We start from the raw sequence: 20,228 nt of genomic DNA, 5'->3' as shown, positions 1-20,228 counted from the left end.
GTTCTCAGACACCCCTACCCTGATCTTCCCTTTATTGTCGAGGTGGATGCCTCAGAGGTTGGAGTGGGAGCCATTCTTTCTCATGAAGACCCCAAGTCTCTGGTGTTACACCCTTGTGCCTTCATGTCCAGGAAATTCTCCTCTGCTGAATCCAACTATGATGTTGGTAATCGAGAGCTGCTGGCAGTCAAATGGGCTTTTAAGGAATGGAAGCACTGGCTTGAAGGAGCGAAGCATACTATTACGGTGTTCACTGACCACAAGAATCTACAGTATATTGAATCAACAAAACGGCTAAATGCTCGGCAGGCGCGTTGGGCACTGTTTTTTACACGATTCAAGTTCATCATCACCTACAGGCCCGGTTCTAAGAATACTAAGGCCTATGCCCTGTCACGTTGTTTTCTTCCTGCTCACAATAACCACTCTTCCACAACTCCCATTGTCTCAATGTCCGTCATCCGGGCCGGCCTCACGCGGGATTTGTTCACACAACTTGTCCAGGTTCAGCAGCAGGCTCCCAGTGATACTCCTGTTGGTCGTCTCTTCATTCCTGAGTGCTTGAGAGGCAGTGTCCTCACAGAGTTTCATGATAGTAAGGTTGCTGGTCATCCTGGTATTGCTAAAACCTTGGAGTTAATCTCTTGCTCGGTGTGGTGGCCTAATACATAGTAAAATAGTAACATAGTATCTAAGGTTGAAAAAAGACAATTGTCCATTGAGTTCAACCTATTTGTGGTCTCCAATGCACGATTATTTTGTATAAAATTTTGACTGAAGTTGATGACTGCCGTTACATTTTACCCCTCTTTTTTATAATAACCATAGTGCTTGACTATGCCCCATAACCCTGGACATCCTTATCCATTAGGAATTTATCTAACCCATTCTTAAAGGTGTTGACTGAGTCGGCCATTACAACTCCCTCAGGCAGGAAATTCCAAACACGTATTGTCCTTACCGTAAAAAAGCCTTTACGCCGTATTGTGCGGAATCTCCTCTCCTCTAACCTGAGCGAGTGTCCACGAGTTCTCTGTGTTGATCTAACCAAAAACAGGTCCTGCACAAGATCTGTATATTGTCCTCTTATATATTTGTAAATGTTGATCATGTCCCATCTTAATCTCCTCTTTTCCAGTGTAAACATGCCTAGTCTTGCAAGCCTTTCCTCATATTCCAGCGTCTCCATACCCTTAATTAGTTTGGTCGCCCGCCTCTGAACCTTTTCTAGTTCCAGGATATCCTTTTTGTAGTAAGGTGCCCAGAATTGTACACAATATTCAAGGTGTGGCCTCACAAGTGTTTTATATAGAGTATAATACTCTCGTCCCTAGCATAATTTCCCCGTTTTATGCATGCTAATATCTTATTAGCCTTCTTTGCTGCAGTCCTACTTTGGGTACTGCTGCTTAGTTTGCGATCTATGAGGACACCTAAATCCTTTTCCAGTACAGAATCCCATAATTTTACCCCATTTAGTAGGTAGGTGTTATTTTTGTTCTTGTTACCACAGTGCATTACATTACATTTGTCTGTATTGAAGCGCATTCTCCATTTCGCTGCCCAAGCTTCTAATTTAACTAAGTCGTTCTGAAGCGACTCAGCATCCCCCTCCGCATTTATAACTTTACACAATTTGGTATCATCTGCAAAAATTGACACCATGCTCTCTAGACCTTCTGTTAGGTCGTTAATGAAAATATTGAACAATAGCGGTCCTAATACTGAGCCTTGCGGCACACCACTTAGCACTTCAGTCCAATTTGAAAAAGATCCATTAACCACAACACGCTGCTCCCTATTATCTAACCAGTTTTTGACCCAAGTGCATATTGTGCTTCCTAGCCCTGTTTCTTGTAGCTTGTAGATAAGTCTCATGTGTGGTACAGTGTCGAATGCTTTGGCAAAATCTAAAAAGATTACATCCACCTCTTTACCCTGATCTAGGTTTGCGCTTACTGTTTCATAAAAGCCAAGTAAGTTGGTTTGACAGGATCTGTCCTTCATAAACCCATGTTGATTCCTTTTAATGACCTTATTGACTTCAAGGAACTTCTGAATACTATCTCTTAGAATACCTTCCAATACTTTCCCCACTATAGATATAAGACTAACTGGTCTATAATTACCTGGTTAAGCTTTACTTCCCTTTTTGAATATAGGCACTACTTCCGCTATACGCCAGTCTTTGGGAACCATACCTGATGTTACTGAATCCTTAAAGATCAAAAATAGCGGTTTTGAAAGTTCAGAGTGAAGCTCCATTAGAACCCTTGGGTGAATACCATCGGGACCTGGTGACTTATTAATCTGTAAATGTTTTAATCAGTCACAGACTACTTCCTTGCTTAAATAAGTACCTATAAGTGAGATATTCTCATTATTCAGATTATGTGTTAGTCCCTGAATTGGGTCCTCTCTAGTAAATACTGTTGAAAAAAACGAATTTAATGTGTTCGCTATGTCATTATAATTTTTGCTTAAGACTCCCAACTTGTCTTTTAAAGGGCCTATACTCTCCTTCTTTAATCTCTTGCTATTAATGTATTTAAAGAATTTTTGGGGATTTGCTTTGCTTTCCTTTGCTACTAGTTTTTCAGTTTCTACTTTAGCCGCTCTTATTTCCTTTTTGCATATGTTGTTACATTCCTTATAGTGCTGAAATGACTCTGCTTCCCCATCAGATTTGTATTTTTTAAATGCTCGCCTTTTCTTGCCCATAAGTTCCTTTATCTTTTTGTTAAGCCACATTGGTTTATGATTTTTATTCCTTTTTTTGCTGCTCGTAGGAATAAATTTGAGAGTATTTTTAGCTAACAGGAATTTTAGTACCTCCCATTTCTACGTAGTATTGTTTCCTAAAAACAAACCTTCCAATTCAATATCCCCGAAAAATACCCTCATCTTTTCAAAATTCACTTTGCTAAAGTTTAGAGTCCTAGTTGAGCCTAGTTGGGCTGTTTATGAAAACTGATATTGAATGTGACCATATTGTGGTCGCTGTTTCCTATCGGTTCCCCTACTATAATACCTGATACCAAATCCCCATTGTTTGTTAATACCAGGTCTAAGAAACAACAAGGATGTTAGGGAATTTGCCTTTCCTGTCAGGATTGTGCTAAGCACAAAGTGTCCCGATCCTTGCCGGTTGGGCAACTCATGCCTCTCGCAATTCCACTCAGGCCATGATCACACATTTCCATGGATTTTGTGGTGGATCTTCCTCTTTCATCCGGGTTCCAGGTAATTTGGGTAGTTGTGGACCGTTTTAGCAAAATGGCCCACTTCATTGCTTTACCCCGATTACCCTCCACTCAAGTTTTGGCAGTTCTGTTTCTCCGCCATGTCTTTAGGCTTCATGGTTTACCCATGGATATAGTCTCTGACTGGGGACCACAGTTTATTGCCCATTTTTGGAAGCGTTTTTGTGCCTTGTTAAACATGAAACTTTGTTTAACGTCTGGATACCATCCACACTCTAACGGGCAGACTGAACGTGTGAATCAGTCACTAAAACAATATTTACGTCTTTATACTGCCAAACTTCAGAACGATTGGTCAGATTTTCTTCCTCTGGCTGACTTCGCCTACAATAACGCTTGCCATTTATCTACCAAGGAATCTCCATTCTTTTTGGTCCTCGGCTTTCACCCTAGAGCCAATTGCTTTACTCCCCATTATCCAGCTTCTTCTTTGACCTTAACCTCCCGTCTCAGAGTTATTTGGAGAAAGGTACACCTTGCCCTTAAGGAGGCTGCCTTTCGGGAGAATTTATTTTCTGATAGGTTCCGACGCCCATGTACATATGAGGTAGGAGATAAGGTGTGGTTGTCAACCCACAACATCAAGCTCCGACAACCCTTGGCTAGATTGGGACCCATATTTATTGGACCATTCCTTATTGTCAAAAAAGTAAATTCAGTGGCTTTTCGGCCACGGTTGCCAAAGTCACTTAAAATCGGCAACACTTTCCATTGTTCTCTATTGAAGCCATATGTTTTTTCCAGGAGATTTCCTCGGAAAATTTTCCAGTGTAGACCTCCGGTGGATGTTCCGGGTCAACAAGAATTCCTAGTGGAGAAGGTCTTAGATTCTAAATTTTCTCGTGGTTGGCTCTATTTTTTAGTTCATTGGAAAGGGTACGGCCCAGAGGAAAGATCTTGGGTCCTGGACAAGGATTTGCATGCCCCTAGGCTTAGGAGGTTGTTCTTTCAGGAATTTCCTCATAAACCCAGATATAGGGGTTCTTTAACCCCTCCTCAAGGGGGGGTACTGTTAGGCGTGGTGGCTTGTGCCAGCGCCCGACCGTTGCTAAGCAACAGTCCCGGCGCATCACGTCTGCCACACCTCCTCCTGCTCCACGCTTGGCGCCTGGCAATGCCAGGACGCTGAGCACTCTGAGCAGCTGGATCCTTGGCAACGGGGACGCCACAGGCGGACCGCGTTCCCCATTGCCATATAAGTAAATTATCACCTGGCAGCATGTGGTTGTGCAGTAGGGCAGATGCACGACATTATCAATTTAGGTGCTCTTTAGCTATTGGTACAGATACCTCTTATATTCTCCCTCAGTGCCTTACACTGACGCCGGTGATAGCTTCCTATGAGCTGTTCCTGCTCTGGAGAATTCCCTGTTCGGTGTTCTGTGATCTGGTCTACCTTGTTCCAGTGGTCCTGAATCCTGGTGTTCGGAAGCCAGTCGTTGGAGTCCTTCCAGCCCTCCAGTCGGTAGAAACCTGTCTGTGATCTCGGGGTTCTCGTTCACCTGCGTTTGTTTCTCCCAGTATGTTATGATCCAGACACTCAGGTCAGGGGAGATCTTATACTGTGAGACCTGAGTACCAGGATGTAATGCTGGAAAGGGGAAACGGAATGGGAATAGCCCCTGGCACCCTACCTCCGTTGTCTTACCCGTGCTGTCAGTTCACTCTTGCGAGACTATGGTTTCTTGGGCCTATGGCAGCCGCTTTTGAAGGGCGGATTACGTCTGCCCAACTCCGATGCCCCCTCAGGTCTTAAGGAGAGACAAAGAGTGAACCGAGACAGGGTAATAACAAGGGGCCCTCTAACTAAACAACAAGGCCAGGGGCTACTGGCTAACCTGAAACTAAAAGTATGCGCGGCTTACCGCCAGGGAAAGGAACAACCAAAATAATCCACTTGTCCACTCTCCTACACGGCACGGCCGAGTACCGGAGAGGACTATGGAAGCGGAAACCTCCGCAAATGCTCCAATGTAAGAAAATAATACTAAAGCGGCCTAGGCCGTAACACTCACGAAACCAAGTGGGAACTTAAATCGACTGCCACAGGTAAATGAGGACCAGGAGAACTCCTTGGGACCAGATGACAAACTCCAAGATTCAGGGACTCAGAGAACTGGAGAGACCGGACACAGCAGACCAGGAACAGACGTTCACCAAACATGAGCAGCATGCAGGAAGCTATCACCGGCGTCTGTGTGAGGCACTGAGGAGGCATTTAACAGGGAACCCTCCAATAAGAGCACAGAGCCTAATTACAATAAATGTTGTGCAGCTGCCTTGCTGCACGACCAGAGAACATGTGTGAACACTTAATTAATCAATCCCTGCAACGGGGAACGCGGTCCGCCTGTGGCATCCCCGTTGCTAAGGTCCCAGCGGCTCGGCGCGCCCGGCGTCCTAGCATTGCTAGGGACCCGGTGGCTCAGCGCGCCCGGCGTCCTAGCGTTGCTAGGGACCCGGCGGCTCAGCACGCACGGCGTCCCTTGTTGCTAGGCACCGGGCGGGCAAGGAGGAGGGTGCAGCGGCCGCGGTAGTCGCTTGGAGATGGACCGAGCGACGCCACGGACCGCGGCGCCTAACAGTACCCCCCCCCCCTTGAGGAGGTGTCAAAGAACCCCTAAAGCCCAGCTTCTGAGGAAACTCCTGAAAAAATAATCTCTTGAGTTTAGGGGTATGAAGATCTCTATCCAAGACCCAAGATCTTTCCTCCGGACCATAGCCTTTCCAGTGAACCAAAAAATAAAGCCGGTCCCGAGAAATTTTTGAATCTAAAACCCTCTCTACCAAGAACTCCTGTTGCCCCTGAACATCCACCGGAGATCTACCCTGGGAAGTCCTCCGAGGAAATCTCCTGGAAGAAAAATACTGTTTAAAAAGGGAACAGTGGAAAGTATTTCCAATTCTGAGAGATCTTGGCAAGCTTAGCTGAAAAGCAACTGGGTTGACCTTTTTAATGATAAGGAATGGTCCAATAAATTTGGGTCCCAATCTAGCCGAAGGTTGTCGGAGCTTGAGGTTGCGAGTTGACAACCACACCTTATCTCCCACCTTAAAAGTGCAAGGACGTCGGAGCCTATCAGAAAATTTCTTTTCTCGGAAGGCAGCTTTTCTCAGGGCAAGGTGGACTTTTCTCCAAATTGCTCTGAGATGGGAGGTTAAGGTCAACGAGGAGACTGGAGAATGATGGATAAAAAGTTGGCTCTAGGATGAAAACCAAAGACCGAAAAGAATGGGACTCATTGGTGGAGGATTGATAGGAGTTATTATAAGCAAATTCGGCTAAAGGAAGAAATTCAGACCAATCATTCTGGAGTTTGGCCGAATACAAGCGTAAATATTGTTTTAATGACTGGTTGACTCGTTCGGTTTGCCCGTTAGACTGTGGATGGTAACCAGATGTTAAAGACAGTTTCATATTCAATGAGACACAAAAACGTTTCCAGAATCGTGAGATAAATTGCGGACCCCGATCAGAGACAATATCAGTGGGCAAACCATGGAGCCTGAACACATGGCGTAGGAACAAAACTGCCAACCCTTGAGCAGAGGGTAATCGGGGAAGAGCAATGAAATGAGCCATTTTACTAAAACGGTCCACTACCACCCAAATGACTCGACATCCGGCTGAAAGGGGAAGGTCCACCACGAAATCCATGGATATATGAGACCATGGCCTGAGAGGAATGGCTAAAGGTATGAGTTGCCCGATCGGCAACGAACGAGGGACCTTATGCTGTGCACAAACCTGACAGGAGTGGACAAATTCTTTTACGTCTTTAGAAAGACTAGGCCACCACACCGAGCGAGAGACCAGCTCCAAGGTCTTAGTGATACCTGGATGACCAGATACCTTGTTGTCATAAAACTCAGCTAAAACAGTGCCTCTCAAAAATTCAGGGACAAAAAGACGACCAGCAGGAGTAAGTCTAGGAGCCTGGTGTTGAAGCTGGTTTAACTGAGTAAATAAATCCTGTGTGAGACCTGCCCGGATGACTGAAGATGGAACTATGGGGGTAGTAACAGGATTGCTATTGTGAACCGGAAGAAAGCAACGTGACAGGGGATCAGCTTTCGTATTCTTGGAACCAGGCCTGAAGGTGATAATAAACCTGAAACAAGTAAAAAACAATGCCCAACATGCCTGCCGAGCATTAAGCCGTTTAGCTAACTCAATATATTGCAGGTTCTTATGGTCAGTAAATACTGTAATAGTATGCCTAGCTCCCTCCAGCCAATGCCTCCACTCCTCAAAAGCCCATTTTACTGCCAGTAATTCCCGATTACCAACGTCATAGTTGGATTCTGCAGAGGAGAATTTCCTGGACATGAAGGCACAAGGATGTAATTCCTGAGACTCCGGATCTTCCTGAGAAAGGATAGCCCCCACTCCAACCTCTGAGGCATCAACCTCAACAATAAAGGGGAGCTCCGGATTAGGGTGTCTGAGGACAGGAGCCGAGACAAAAGCCTGCTTCAAGGCCCGAAAGGCAGACTCAGCTTCAGGCGACCAATTGGAAGGATCCGCTCCTTTTTTAGTCAAAGCTACTATAGGAGCGACCAGGTCAGAAAAGGTATGAATGAACCGCCTGTAATAATTTGCAAACCCTAAAAAGCGCTGAATTGCTTTTAAATTAGTGGGTTGCGCCCAATTAAGGATGGCCTGAAGTTTTTTCGGTTCCATAAAAAATCCCTGGGGAGAAATAATGTACCCCAAGAAGGACACTTCTGTGATGTGAAAATCACACTTCTCAAGCTTAGCGTATAAATGATTCTCTCGTAGTTTTTGAAGAACCAGACGCACCTGGGTAACATGTTGTTCCATAGACTCAGAGTAAATAAAAATGTTGTCTAAATAAACGACCACGAACTTCCCAAGGAAGTCACGGAGAACATCGTTGATTAGGTCCTGAAACACCGCAGGAGCATTTGACAGGCCAAACGGCATCACCAGGTATTCATAGTGACCCGACTGAGTGCTGAAAGCCGTCTTCCACTCATCCCCAGATCTTATTCGGATGAGGTTGTAAGCTCCCCTAAGATCGATTTTTGAAAAGATCATGGCGGAGCATAACTGATCAAAAAGCACTGAAATCAATGGCAAAGGATAGGTGTTTTTAACCGAAATCTTATTCAAAGCCCGAAAATCAATACATGGTCTGAGTGACCCATCTTTTTTCTCGACAAAGAAAAAACCTGCACTCAACGGAGATTTCGAAGGCCTAATAAAGCCTTTTTTCAGGCTTTCCTGAATGTAATTATTCATGGCTGTGGTTTCTGGCCCAGACTGGGCATATAATCTCCCCTTAGGCAAAGTGGCACCTGGTACTAACTCTATCGCACAGTCATAGGACCGATGGGGAGGCAGAATGTCCGCATTGCCTTTGGAGAACACATCGGCAAAATCTTGATATTCTACAGGAATAAGTTCTGGGACGACTGCCGCAACCCGGACTGGATGGGAAATACATTCCTTAACACAAAAAGGACCCCATTGGGAAATCTCCCCAGACCGCCAATCTATGGTGGGATTATGAAAGGCAAGCCAGGGGTGACCCAAAACTACAGGAACTGCCGGACAATGTGTAAGGTAAAATTCTATGTCTTCAGAATGTAAGGCCCCCACTGTCAGTAATACTGGAGGTGTGCGGTGAGTAATTATCCCATTGGAAAGCGGACCCCCATCCAAGCCGTGCATGGTGATACGTTTGTCCAGTGGTATCTTTGGAATGCCTAAAGTCTTAGCCCAAGCCAAGTCCATAAAATTTCCTGCAGCTCCACTGTCGACGAAGGCCGACACCAATGAACTGAGGCTGCCAAAGGAAATCTTAACAGGAACTAATAGAGAATCATTTGAGGAGATTAGCTGCAGACCCAAGTGAACCCCCTCACAATTCATTTGGTCAGAGCGTTTCCCGACTTGTTCGGGCAGTTGCGAGCAATATGTCCCTTACCACCACAATACAAACAAAGACCAGAACTTAATCTTCTGGTTCTTTCCTGTGGAGACAGCCGGGAGAGACCCATCTGCATGGGCTCCTCGACGTCCTCAGGAAAGGTATAAACACAAGGATTAGGCCTAAAAGTTGTTCCTCTTTCTGCCCTCCGCTCTCGGAGACGACGATCTATTTTAATAGCAAGCTCCATGAGTTTGTCGAGAGTCTCAGGAGCGGGGTACTGAAGGAGACTGTCTTTAATAAGTTCAGACAAACCGAGGCAAAACTGATTGCGCAGGGCCGGGTCATTCCAGCCACAGTCGTTCGACCAACGGCGAAATTCGGTACAATATACCTCTGCTGGATTTTTACCTTGTTTAAGGGCTGGCAGGTGACTCTCAGCTGATACCTCTCTATCTGGGTCATCATATAACAGGCCTAACGATTTAAAAAAGGCGTCTACAGATATCAAAGCAGGATCATCTGTTCTTAACCCAAACGCCCAGGTCTGTGGATCACCCTGGAGCAACGACATAACTATCCCAACCCGCTGAGACTCAGTACCAGAGGAACGAGGCCTTAAACGAAAATAAAGCTTACAAGCTTCCTTAAAATTAAAAAAATCTTTTCGGTTACCCAAAAAACGGTCGTGTAAATGCATCTTTGGTTCTGGGACCACACTCGAGGAGGCTCGCAAAAGATCTTCCTGCGATTTCACTCGAAGAGTAAGGTCCTGAACCATCTGAGTTAGTTCATGAATTTGGTTAACCAAAAGCTGACCGGGATTTGGCCCTAACCTTGCCGGATTCATGAGGCCGAATTTTACTCTCACCAAAACAAAAAAATGGAAAAAATAAACCCCCTTTTTTTTTTTTTTATGTTTTGGGCCGGTGATAATGTTATGATCCAGACACTCAGGTCAGGGGAGATCTTATACTGTGAGACCTGAGTACCAGGATGTAATGCTGGAAAGGGGAAACGAAATGGGCATAGCCCCTGGCGCCCTACCTCTGTTGTCTTACCCATGCTGTCAGTTCACTCTTGCGAGACTATGGTTTCTTGGGCCCATGGCAGCCGCGTTTGAAGGGCGGATTACGTCTGCCCAACTCCGATGCCCCCTCAGGTCTTAAGGAGAGACAAAGAGTGAACCGAGGCAGGGTAATAACAAGGGGCCCTCTAACTAAACAACAAGGCCAGGGGCTACTGGGTAACCTGAAACTAAAAGTATGCGTGGCTTACCGCCAGGGAAAAGAACAACCAAAATAATCCACTTGTCCACTCTCCTACACGGCACCGCCGAGTACCGGAGAGGACTATGGACGTGGAAACCTCCGCAAATGCTCCAATGCAAGAAAATAATACTAAAGCGGCCTAGGCCGTAACACGCGGCAGGGCCGCCACTCACGAAACCAAGTGGGAACTTAAATCGACTGCCACAGGTAAATGAGGACCAGGAGAACTCCTTGGGGCCAGATGACAAACTCCAAGATTCAGGGACTCAGAGAACTGGAGAGACCGGACACAGCAGACCAGGAACAGACGTTCACCAAACATGAGCAGCATGCAGGAAGCTATCACCGGCGTCTGTGTGAGGCACTGAGGAGGCATTTAACAGGGAACCCTCCAATAAGAGCACAGAGCCTAATTACAATAAATGTCATGCAGCTGCCTTGCTGCACGACCAGAGAACATGTGTGAACACTTAATTAATCAATCCCTGCAACGGGGAACGCAGTCCGCCTGTGGCGTCCCCGTTGCTAAGGTCCCAGCGGCTCGGCGCGCCCGGCGTCCTAGAGTTGCTAGGGACCCGGCGGCTCAGCTCGCCTGGCGTCCTAGCGTTGCTAGGGACCTGGCGGCTCAGCACGCACGGCGTCCCTAGTTGCTAGGCACCGGGCGGGCAAGGAGGAGGGTGCAGCGGCCGCGGTCGTCGCTTGGAGATGGACCGAGCGACGCCACGGACCGCGGCGCCTAACACAGTATTGTGAGTAGCGGCCTTTGCTGCACCTTTGCTGTGTCTGTATTCTTTTGTTATACTTGTTGCTGGTGTTTTTGCGGAGGTTTCCGCCCTAGCTGTCCGGTGCCATGTAGGGTGTGGATAGTATTACCTTTGTTGTCCTTTTCCTTTGGCGACAGTGCCACACATAAATTTTGTTTGAGTTTAGTAGTAGCCCCTAGCTCTGTTCTTTATTTAGTTAGTGGTCCCCTTGTTCTCGACCCGTCTCAGTTTACGCCTTGTCTCCAATTAAGACCAGGGGGCATCGGAGTTGGGCAGACTTAATCCGCCCTTCAAACGCGGCTGCTGTGGGCCCAAGAACACATAGTCTCACAGGCGTAGACTGACCACGTGGGTGGAACAACCGAGTTAGGTTCCTAGGGGTTGCTGTTGAACTTCGCTAATTACAGCGTCACGTTTCTGTGCTCTTAACAAACCCACTCAGTATCTTATATTCTGAGCACAGAGAACGTAACACAAATCACTGGAATTATATGTCAAAATCACTGGAATTAAATGGCAAAATCACAGGAACTATACGTCAAAATCACTGGAATTATACGTCCAAATCACTGGAATTAAATGGCAAAATCACTGGAATTAAATGGCAATATCACTGGAATTAAAAGGAAAAATCACTGGAATTATACGTCCAAATCACTGGAATTATACGGCAAAATCACTGGAACTAAATGTCAGTACCACTGGATATATACGGAAGTGTCAGACAGGATGGCACTTTAAAAAAATAGTCCCCAAACAGCACATGATGCAAAGAAGAAAAAGAGGTGCAAGATGGAATTGTCCTTGGGCCCTCCCACCCACCCTATTTTGTATAAACAGGACATGTACACTTTAACAAACCAATCATTTCAGCGACAGGGTCTGCCACACAACTGTGGCTGAAATGACTGGTTTGTTTGGGCCCCCACCAAAAAAGAAGCAATCAATCTCTCCTTGCACAAACTGGCTCTACAGAGGCAAGATGTCGACCTCATCCTCCGATACCTCACGCCTTCATTGTGTACATCCCCCTCCTCACAGAGTATTAATTCATCCCCACTGGAATCCACCATCACAGGTCCCAGTGTACTTTCTGGAGACAACTGCTGATCAAGGTCTTCCTGGAGGAATTTATAATTCATTTTGATGAACATCACCTTCTCCACATTTTGTGGAAGTAACCTCCTACGGCGATCGCTGACAAGGTTACCGGATGCACTAAACACTCTTTTGGAGTACACACTGGAGGGGCCAACTTAGGTAAAATAAAGCCAGTTTGTGCAAGGACATCCAAATTGCCTCTTTTTCCTGCCAGTATACATACGACTGTCTGATATGCCTACTTGGATGCTGTCACTCATATAATCCTCCATCATTCTTTCACTGGTGACAGAATCATATGCAGTGACAGCAGACATATCAGTAATTTTTGGCAGGTTCTTCAGTCCGGACCAGATGTCAGCTTTTGCTCCTGACTGCCCTGCATCACCACCACCGGGTGGGCTAGGAAATCTTATCCTTTTCCTTGCAGCCCCAGTGGTGGGAGAAATTGAAGGAGGAGCTGTTGACGGGTCAAGTTCCGCTTGAGTTGACAATTTACTCACCAGCAGGTCTTTGCACCTCTGCACACTTGTGTCTGCTGGAAAGAGAGATACAACATAGGCTTTAAACCTAGGATCGAGCATGGTTGCCAAAATGTAGTGCTCTGATTTCAACAGATTGATCACCATTGAAACCTGGCAAAGTGAATGAAGGGCTCCATCCACAAGTCCAACATATTTAGTGGAATCGCTCCATCTTAGCTCCTCCTTTAATTTCTCCAGCTGCTTCTGCAAAAGCCTGATGAGGGGAATGACCTGACTCAGGCTGGTAGTGTCTGAACTGACTTCACGTGTGGCAAGTTCAAAGGGTTGGAGAACCTTGCACAAGGCGGAAATCATTCTCCACTACGCTTGAGTCAGGTGCATTCCCCCTCCTTTGCCTATATCATAGGTGGGTGTATAGGCTTTAATGGCCTTTTGCTTCTCCTCCATCCTCTGAAGCTTATACGGTAGAGTGTTGAATTCCACCTCGTTACCACCTCTTGCTTCAGGTGATGGCAGGGCAGGTTCAGGAGTGTTTGCTGGTGCTCCAGTCTTCGACACGCAGTGGCAGAATGTCGAAAGTGGCCCGCAATTTTTCGGGTCACCAACAGCATCTCCTGCACACCCCTGTCATTTTTAAAAAACTTCTGCAGACATTTGCCCTGTGCTGGGCGGACACCAGCATGCGAGCAACAGCAGTTGCAGTTTCTGATTTTTAGCAGAATCTGCAACTGAAGCTGAATAGGGTCCCAAGTACGTTATGTAACCTAGGCGCAATACTTACAATGAGTGATAAATCTAATATTTTATATTAACGTAATAATACACATACTGTATGAATGGCACATAACAGATAAAATTGTAAGTAGACTTACATAAACATAAAGTTTTAGAATGCTTGCAATGCATGTGAATTCAAATATGATCATACAAACAAAAAAATAAAATAGAAGAGATTTTGATAGATGAAAGAAAAATAAACAAGGAGATTAAATATGAGATACAGTTATTACATTATACAACTATTGCCAGGCCAAGTGAACAGGGGGCAAGCAGGAGCAATAATTCCAGTATACATTCAAGAACTGCCAAAATACCAATGCCATAATACCGACACCCGTCAGAACACCAATGCCGGAATCCAGAACAGGTCAAGATCCCAACGTCGGAATCTCGACAAACGGAATCCAGAAGCTAAGAAGGTAAGTATAGCCGGGAGGGTTAGGGTTTGTCTGAGGGGTGGGGGGGTTAGGTTTAGGCATCACTCAGGGGAGTTTAGGGTTAGGCTGCGGGAAGGGAAGGCTAAGTTTAGGCACCACCTGCGGGGTTAGTTTTAGGCAATACAGGGGAGTCTTAGGCTGCAGAAAGGGGGGTTAAGTTTAGGAACTAAGGGGGAGGTTAGGGTTAGGCACTGAGGGTGGAGGTTAGGGTTTGGTTGTGGTAAGGGTGGGTTAGGGATAGGGGGTGGGGGGGAGTTTTAATACTGACCTTGCCACTGTTGGGATGTTCAACATGGGAATGCCGGCATCGGTATTGTGACTGCCAGCATCCCGACCACCAGGATCACCTACTGATCCCATAGTTCCAATGTGATGTTTAATTCCACTTTTCAAATTAAATTTGTTTTGACTTTTCTATATCCATTTGCAGTGTGTAGGGAATACTGCTGTAAATGGCAGCAGTATATTATAATGAATGAGAATGAAAAGTATTTAAAACTTTATTTATTTATTTAGATAATATGACAGATCTTGTGGTATAATAAGTTTTATGTTAATAGACACATTGGGCTCTTACGTTTTGTGGGTGGAGTTCTGTGAGTAGTCATTTTATTTCCTGCTTCATTTGTAATAAGAGTACTAATCTCTAATGTTACCCTGCAGCTTGTGGCAGTTCAAGAGGGCACCTACACATATCATCTGAAGAAGTCTGTGAGACAAAATGTGCTAACTGGTATTTAGAGCTGTGAATTGGTAATTCTATATGTATTTAAAGGTAGCCACAACCCTGATGAAGTTATTCTGATGAAACGCATTGAGTGGAGGAGCAGTGATTATTTGAAGATTACATGGTCCTTGACTGACTTTTGATTAACAGATAAGCACTTAGTTTTTGTGCTTCTTGTGAACACATTTAAAAACACAGAAGAAGGGATGTAATTGTCTTAGTAATGACTTCACGTCTTATACACTACAGGGAAACCTGTCGCTATGAGTGTTTTTAAATATATCCTCATGATCCTTAATTTCATATTTCCACTAAGCAGCTATATCAAATTTTAATTATTGGATCAAGAAGTTTATGGTAAATTAATATGTCCCTTAATATGTGTCTGGTTGCAAGTAAATAATGATATCTGATCTGTAATTAGACGCAATATAGAAAGTGCAAGAGTAGCCCAGATTATCAGCACATAACAATGTACTTTTCCGTCATGATTTTTATCTAACAAATGATATTGGGGTTTGGTGGTCATTTAAGGCAGCTAAATGGAAATTCCTGCTTTACCAGAAGATCAAGTAAGCTTACTTTATTTTATTCTCTTTGCAAGAAAGCATTAATATAGTTATTACATAAGAAGTATAAATCTATAAATATCTTTTCCTAGGTGCATTTTTAATTCCATATGGAATAGCACTGATCTTGGTGGGAATACCCTTATTTCATCTAGAACTTGCAATTGGACAACGCTTAAGGAGAGGAAGCATAGGAGTTTGGAACACGGTTTCACCATACCTTGGAGGAATTGGTATGCCTTCAATGATAATCTCTCTTGATACAGTATTCATTAGTCAAAATTACATGTACCCTGGTATAGCATTTTCCTATATGCAGCATGAATATTTGGTTAATTATAAACAAAACCCAGTTCTCTTCTCCTTATCCAAGTTCACATAAGTGCATGAATTCCTGCAACAAAAGCAGTACATTTTCTCATGTCATGCAACCATTAATGCCACCCAAAAAACATGGTTGCCAAATAAGATTAACCTAAACTCTAAAAGCACTGTCCATCATACAATAATCGGATCCCTCTCAGCTAGGAATGCAGACAGTAACTGTATCAGAGCCCCAGCATCCAGGGCATGTACATTTGGGAATTAGGTAAAAACCCAGATAAAGGGGGTTTTACCGCATTTTTGCTTTAGTACATCCCACCGTATGTGCATTTCAATAAGTAATTTTGATTTTCAGTCTCACTGCAAACAAAAGACAGATAATATTGGTTAAATGCAAGGGCATAGCTACTATAGGTGTAAGAATTGCAGCTGATATGGGGCCCAGAGCTGAAACGGGCCCACCTTCCCTGTCAAAGTTACATGTGTTATATAATTTTTTCACCATTGGGGGGTACATAGGGGCCCTTACAAACGTTTGCCTTGGGGCCTGCAGTATATTTACTTATGCCCATTGACCTGCTCATTGTAATGTGTTATAAAATAAAAATATATTATTTATTGTTCCTTTTGCAACATAGAATCATTAATAGACCATTATATTCAACAATATTCTGTAATTTATTGAAGTTAATTGCATTGATAATGAAACTAACTTAGATTTAAAATCTTATCTTCTGTAGGTATTGCTTCAATGCTTGTTTCTTTTCTGGTGGGAGTGTATTATAATACTATTGTAGCATGGATCTTGTGGTATTTCTTTAATTCTTTTCAAAACCCTCTTCCATGGAGTTACTGCACAACAAATTCAAATGCAACAGGTATTACCAATGTTTATTATGTTCTCAGATGTATTTTTGTGACCATTTTGAATCATGCATATTCTCAGTGTGTTTTACTCAAGATATTAATGAACATGAAGTTGCAGTTGAATTATGACTATAATATCATGGTATGATTCCCCATGCATGGGAAAGATAAGCACTAGTGTGTACTGAGAATGAGAGATTTCTAATATTGTACTTGCACAACCATTACAGTAGTAGTTAAGAAAACAAACTATATCTAGCTAACAATATTATACTGATTTTCATGGACACTTCCAATGTGCGGGCTGAGAAAGATGTCAAAAAGTGGGAGATTATAGGTGAATTGGGGCAGGTTTGAGTAGATCAGGGTGGGTATTGTGTGGATCAGGGTGGGGATTGGATGGATCAGTTCGGGGATTGGGTAGATCAGGGGTAGAGTCAATTTTGGCATTTGTAAATGATGGGAGTTATGTCATTATGGCTCTTGTTGAAACAATTATGTACAAAAAGAAGCATCCATAGATTTCATTAACAGTAATTATTATGCTTTAGGGTAACTTCCTTAGCCACACTAGAGACAAACTACACCCTAAACTCCCTTATGTATTAATTTGCACTTTTACAATTGACAGAATATTTTCCTTAACTGCCTATTACATTATGATAGAACTAAATGTCATATCTACAAAAGCCAACAATTTCTGGATGTAATAATGGGGGTACAGAGCTGCATGCCTCCTCATAAATGGGCTGCAGCTGCCAATCACAGATAGAAGCTCCAGCAACAGAACCATAAACTGTTGTATTGGTCCTTGGAGTCATGATTTGCAAGATATCAGTAATGAAGGCTATTTTGTGGATGAGCACATATTTGCATAGGCAGAGAAAATGAGTTGAATGTTTTCACTTAAATATAGGATGTGCACCTCATTTTTCTGGGCAGAGCAACACTGTGATTTCATGTGTAACCCCACATCAGTGTGGGGTATGGTGCGTGCATTTTGCCACAGGCTATCTCTCCAGGATGTGGCCAATAATTGAGGAGGGTGTCCCTGCCCATGCAGGCTTCATACATATAGACACAATATAGATTATGCAGCAATAGTTCTTGCTGAAAATATTTGGGCGCCAGACTTTCGCTAATGAAAATATACTCCTTTGTTTCTCTCCTCCAGCACATGAATATCATTGCAGCAGGCTTCTCCTCTTGCTCCAGCTTAGACACTTGGCATGTCAGATGGCATAGACAGTCTTACTTATATGGGTACATTCTGCTAAATCATAGTCTTAAAGCACAGTTACAAAAGCACTTTACATATACAGGTCCATCTGGCCCTTCGTCGACTGGTGTCTATAGTTCTCCAGCACATTTCACATTGCAGTTTTAATGGCGGACAAACCCCTACACAAGTGCATTATTCCTCCCATATGTACTAATACAGTCTACTTTTCTCTGCTCCCTAAGGGCCAGAAATATACAGATAGTCACAAACATACCATACAGTATCTGCCTCTGTGTGCTCTCTTTTTCCTATGCATGGGACGGCAGTATAGAGACTTCTACATTTACAGACACTCCCAGCAGTGTACTCATTTATAGCCACACTGCCTCATCAGTTACCCCTTCTAATGGCTGCTGGGGATTTTATATATAGGGTACTCCTCTTGCCCCTATAACAGTAAGGTTCAAGGAAACTCCTCTTCCCCGCTTTCAGCAATACTTCTGCAGCTTTTACCTTTCTTCTGGGAGTTATATGGTGGAGATCTCCCTGGGCTGCTTACACTGGATACTTCTGGCTGCATATTCTCTACTTGCCCAGCTCTTTCTCCAAGTTTCTTTCCAAACCTCTCTCTAGGTCTTTTTTTTCATGATCCCACCCTTGACCCCTGCCTGTAGGGGGAAGGGAATGGAGAGATTGCATAGGAGCTACCACCACGTTCTCCATCTCTAAGATGACTCTCCTGAAGGTGGAAAAACCTGTACCCCTTTATAGACTAGGTCCAACTGCAACTCTTGAAGCTGTTTCCAGACTTTTTTTGTGTGATTTTGCCACACCCCTTTTTTCCAATAAAACCCCATAGGCAACATGATTTTACACTGGGCTGTTATTCTACTAACATCCCCTAGATTATATTATACATGTTTCAAACAGATTATAATATTATGATAAAAGGATATATAAAGACAATTTTCAGGGATGTTTCATTCCCAGGTCAGACAAGACAACAACCAAACCCCAGTAGTAGGGGTGAGCATGGTAACACCAAGTGGGGGCTATAAGCAGAGCTGTGTGCCAGTAGGCATTGTCATGCAGGTCCATCTTAACAGCAGTATAGGCCCCTGGGCAAAGCAATGCACTGGGGGCCCTACCCATCCTCCAGTGGTAGGGTTAGGGGGTGCTATCAGTAATTGCTTTGATGTCCTGTGGGTGGTAAGGGGTGTTCTATCTTCCACTCAGCATATAGTACTTAGAGTAGTATTTCCAGCTAATTACTCCTTTACTGCTCAAATGATGGGAGATGGGGTGGGAGGGAGAACACTAAACTGTAGGAGGGGGCATTGGGCTGAATGATGGGGACCTGGTAAATGACTACCAGGGTGGTAGGAATCAAAAACTAGAGAGTTCCACCTTTCTGGAGGTATTTGGGGATCAGAGATCAGGAGCCAGAGCAATCCACCAATGAAAATATAAAACTGCATACCAGGCATGTGGAGCTGGAGCAGCGACCAGCTACTGGAAGGCTGATACTGTATCTCTGGTTCTGGGCATACTAGAGACAAACTTCCATTTTCCACTGAAAGGGGAGAGTCCCAGCTTTTGGAGTATTCCCTCAGAAAAACTTAAGTCAGACATATCCTGAGATATCTGGCTGGGAAGAGCAATTAACAGGCTCAGATGGGGACAACTGCTTTGAAGTCGGATATCTCTGGTTCCCCATGGATGATTTACAAAAATCTGGTACCACTAGAAGAAGGGGACCCTCAGCTATCAGCTAAGGACCCTTATACTTCTGGGGCCCTTGGGCAACTTCCCATGGAGCCCATACAAACAGATAGTCCTGTTGCCATGATAAAATAAGGTGAACAGTTACACCTCATTGCTTTGTATACATAAGCGTCCATTCTAACTTTGCAATATCTGGGCTTTGGGTCTCATCCCATGCTTACAATGCTCTGTTTCTGATGCCTTACAGTTTATCTTTGGTACAGAAGTGCATTTCTATGAACATTGAGCACAATATAAAACAAAGTTGAAAACATACAAAAATGGTAATTATTTAAGTTGAAATCAGGGTAAAAGAAATGGCATTCAAAGTATTAGTAGGCTGGACTATGGTGTAGATTAGACTCATTTTACAAAGATATTTCTAAAGAACATAAACTGGTGTGTACACCATGAAAATCCATAAGCAGCACCGATAGTATATATATATATATATATATATACAGGGCAGGAATACACTTTTGCGGTTTAAAAATGATCATTAATGTCTGTGATCTGCAATACTAGAGCACCATTATATAGCGTTATTAGGGATGACATTACAGTTTAAATTCCCTGGGGTAGTTTTACCAAAGCTTTTACAACAGACAATTGTTGGTTTTGCCTATAGCAACCAATCAGATTCTATTATTTTCTAGAATGCAATAGAGAAATGATAGCTAGAATCTAATTTTTGCTACAGGCAACACCACCAGTTTTAATTTTTTAAACTTTAGTAAATCTGTAAAATGCTTTCATT

General features: G+C 43.9%; 1 protein-coding gene across 1 annotated transcript in view; it reads left to right on the top strand.

Moving 5' to 3' along the window:
- LOC134929602 (sodium-dependent neutral amino acid transporter B(0)AT3-like) overlaps nucleotides 1-20,228 on the top strand; it is a 484,872-nt gene that overhangs the window by 152,808 nt on the left and 311,836 nt on the right. Inside the window, exons 2-3 of the mRNA XM_063925189.1 lie at nucleotides 15,387-15,527; nucleotides 16,359-16,496. Coding sequence (XP_063781259.1) covers nucleotides 15,387-15,527; nucleotides 16,359-16,496 — 279 coding nt within the window. The remainder of the gene's footprint in view (nucleotides 1-15,386; nucleotides 15,528-16,358; nucleotides 16,497-20,228) is intronic.

Source organism: Pseudophryne corroboree, chromosome 5 (genome assembly GCF_028390025.1).
Source record: "Pseudophryne corroboree isolate aPseCor3 chromosome 5, aPseCor3.hap2, whole genome shotgun sequence".
NCBI lineage: Eukaryota > Metazoa > Chordata > Amphibia > Anura > Myobatrachidae > Pseudophryne > Pseudophryne corroboree.
This window is presented reverse-complemented; position numbering and strand designations above follow the sequence as displayed.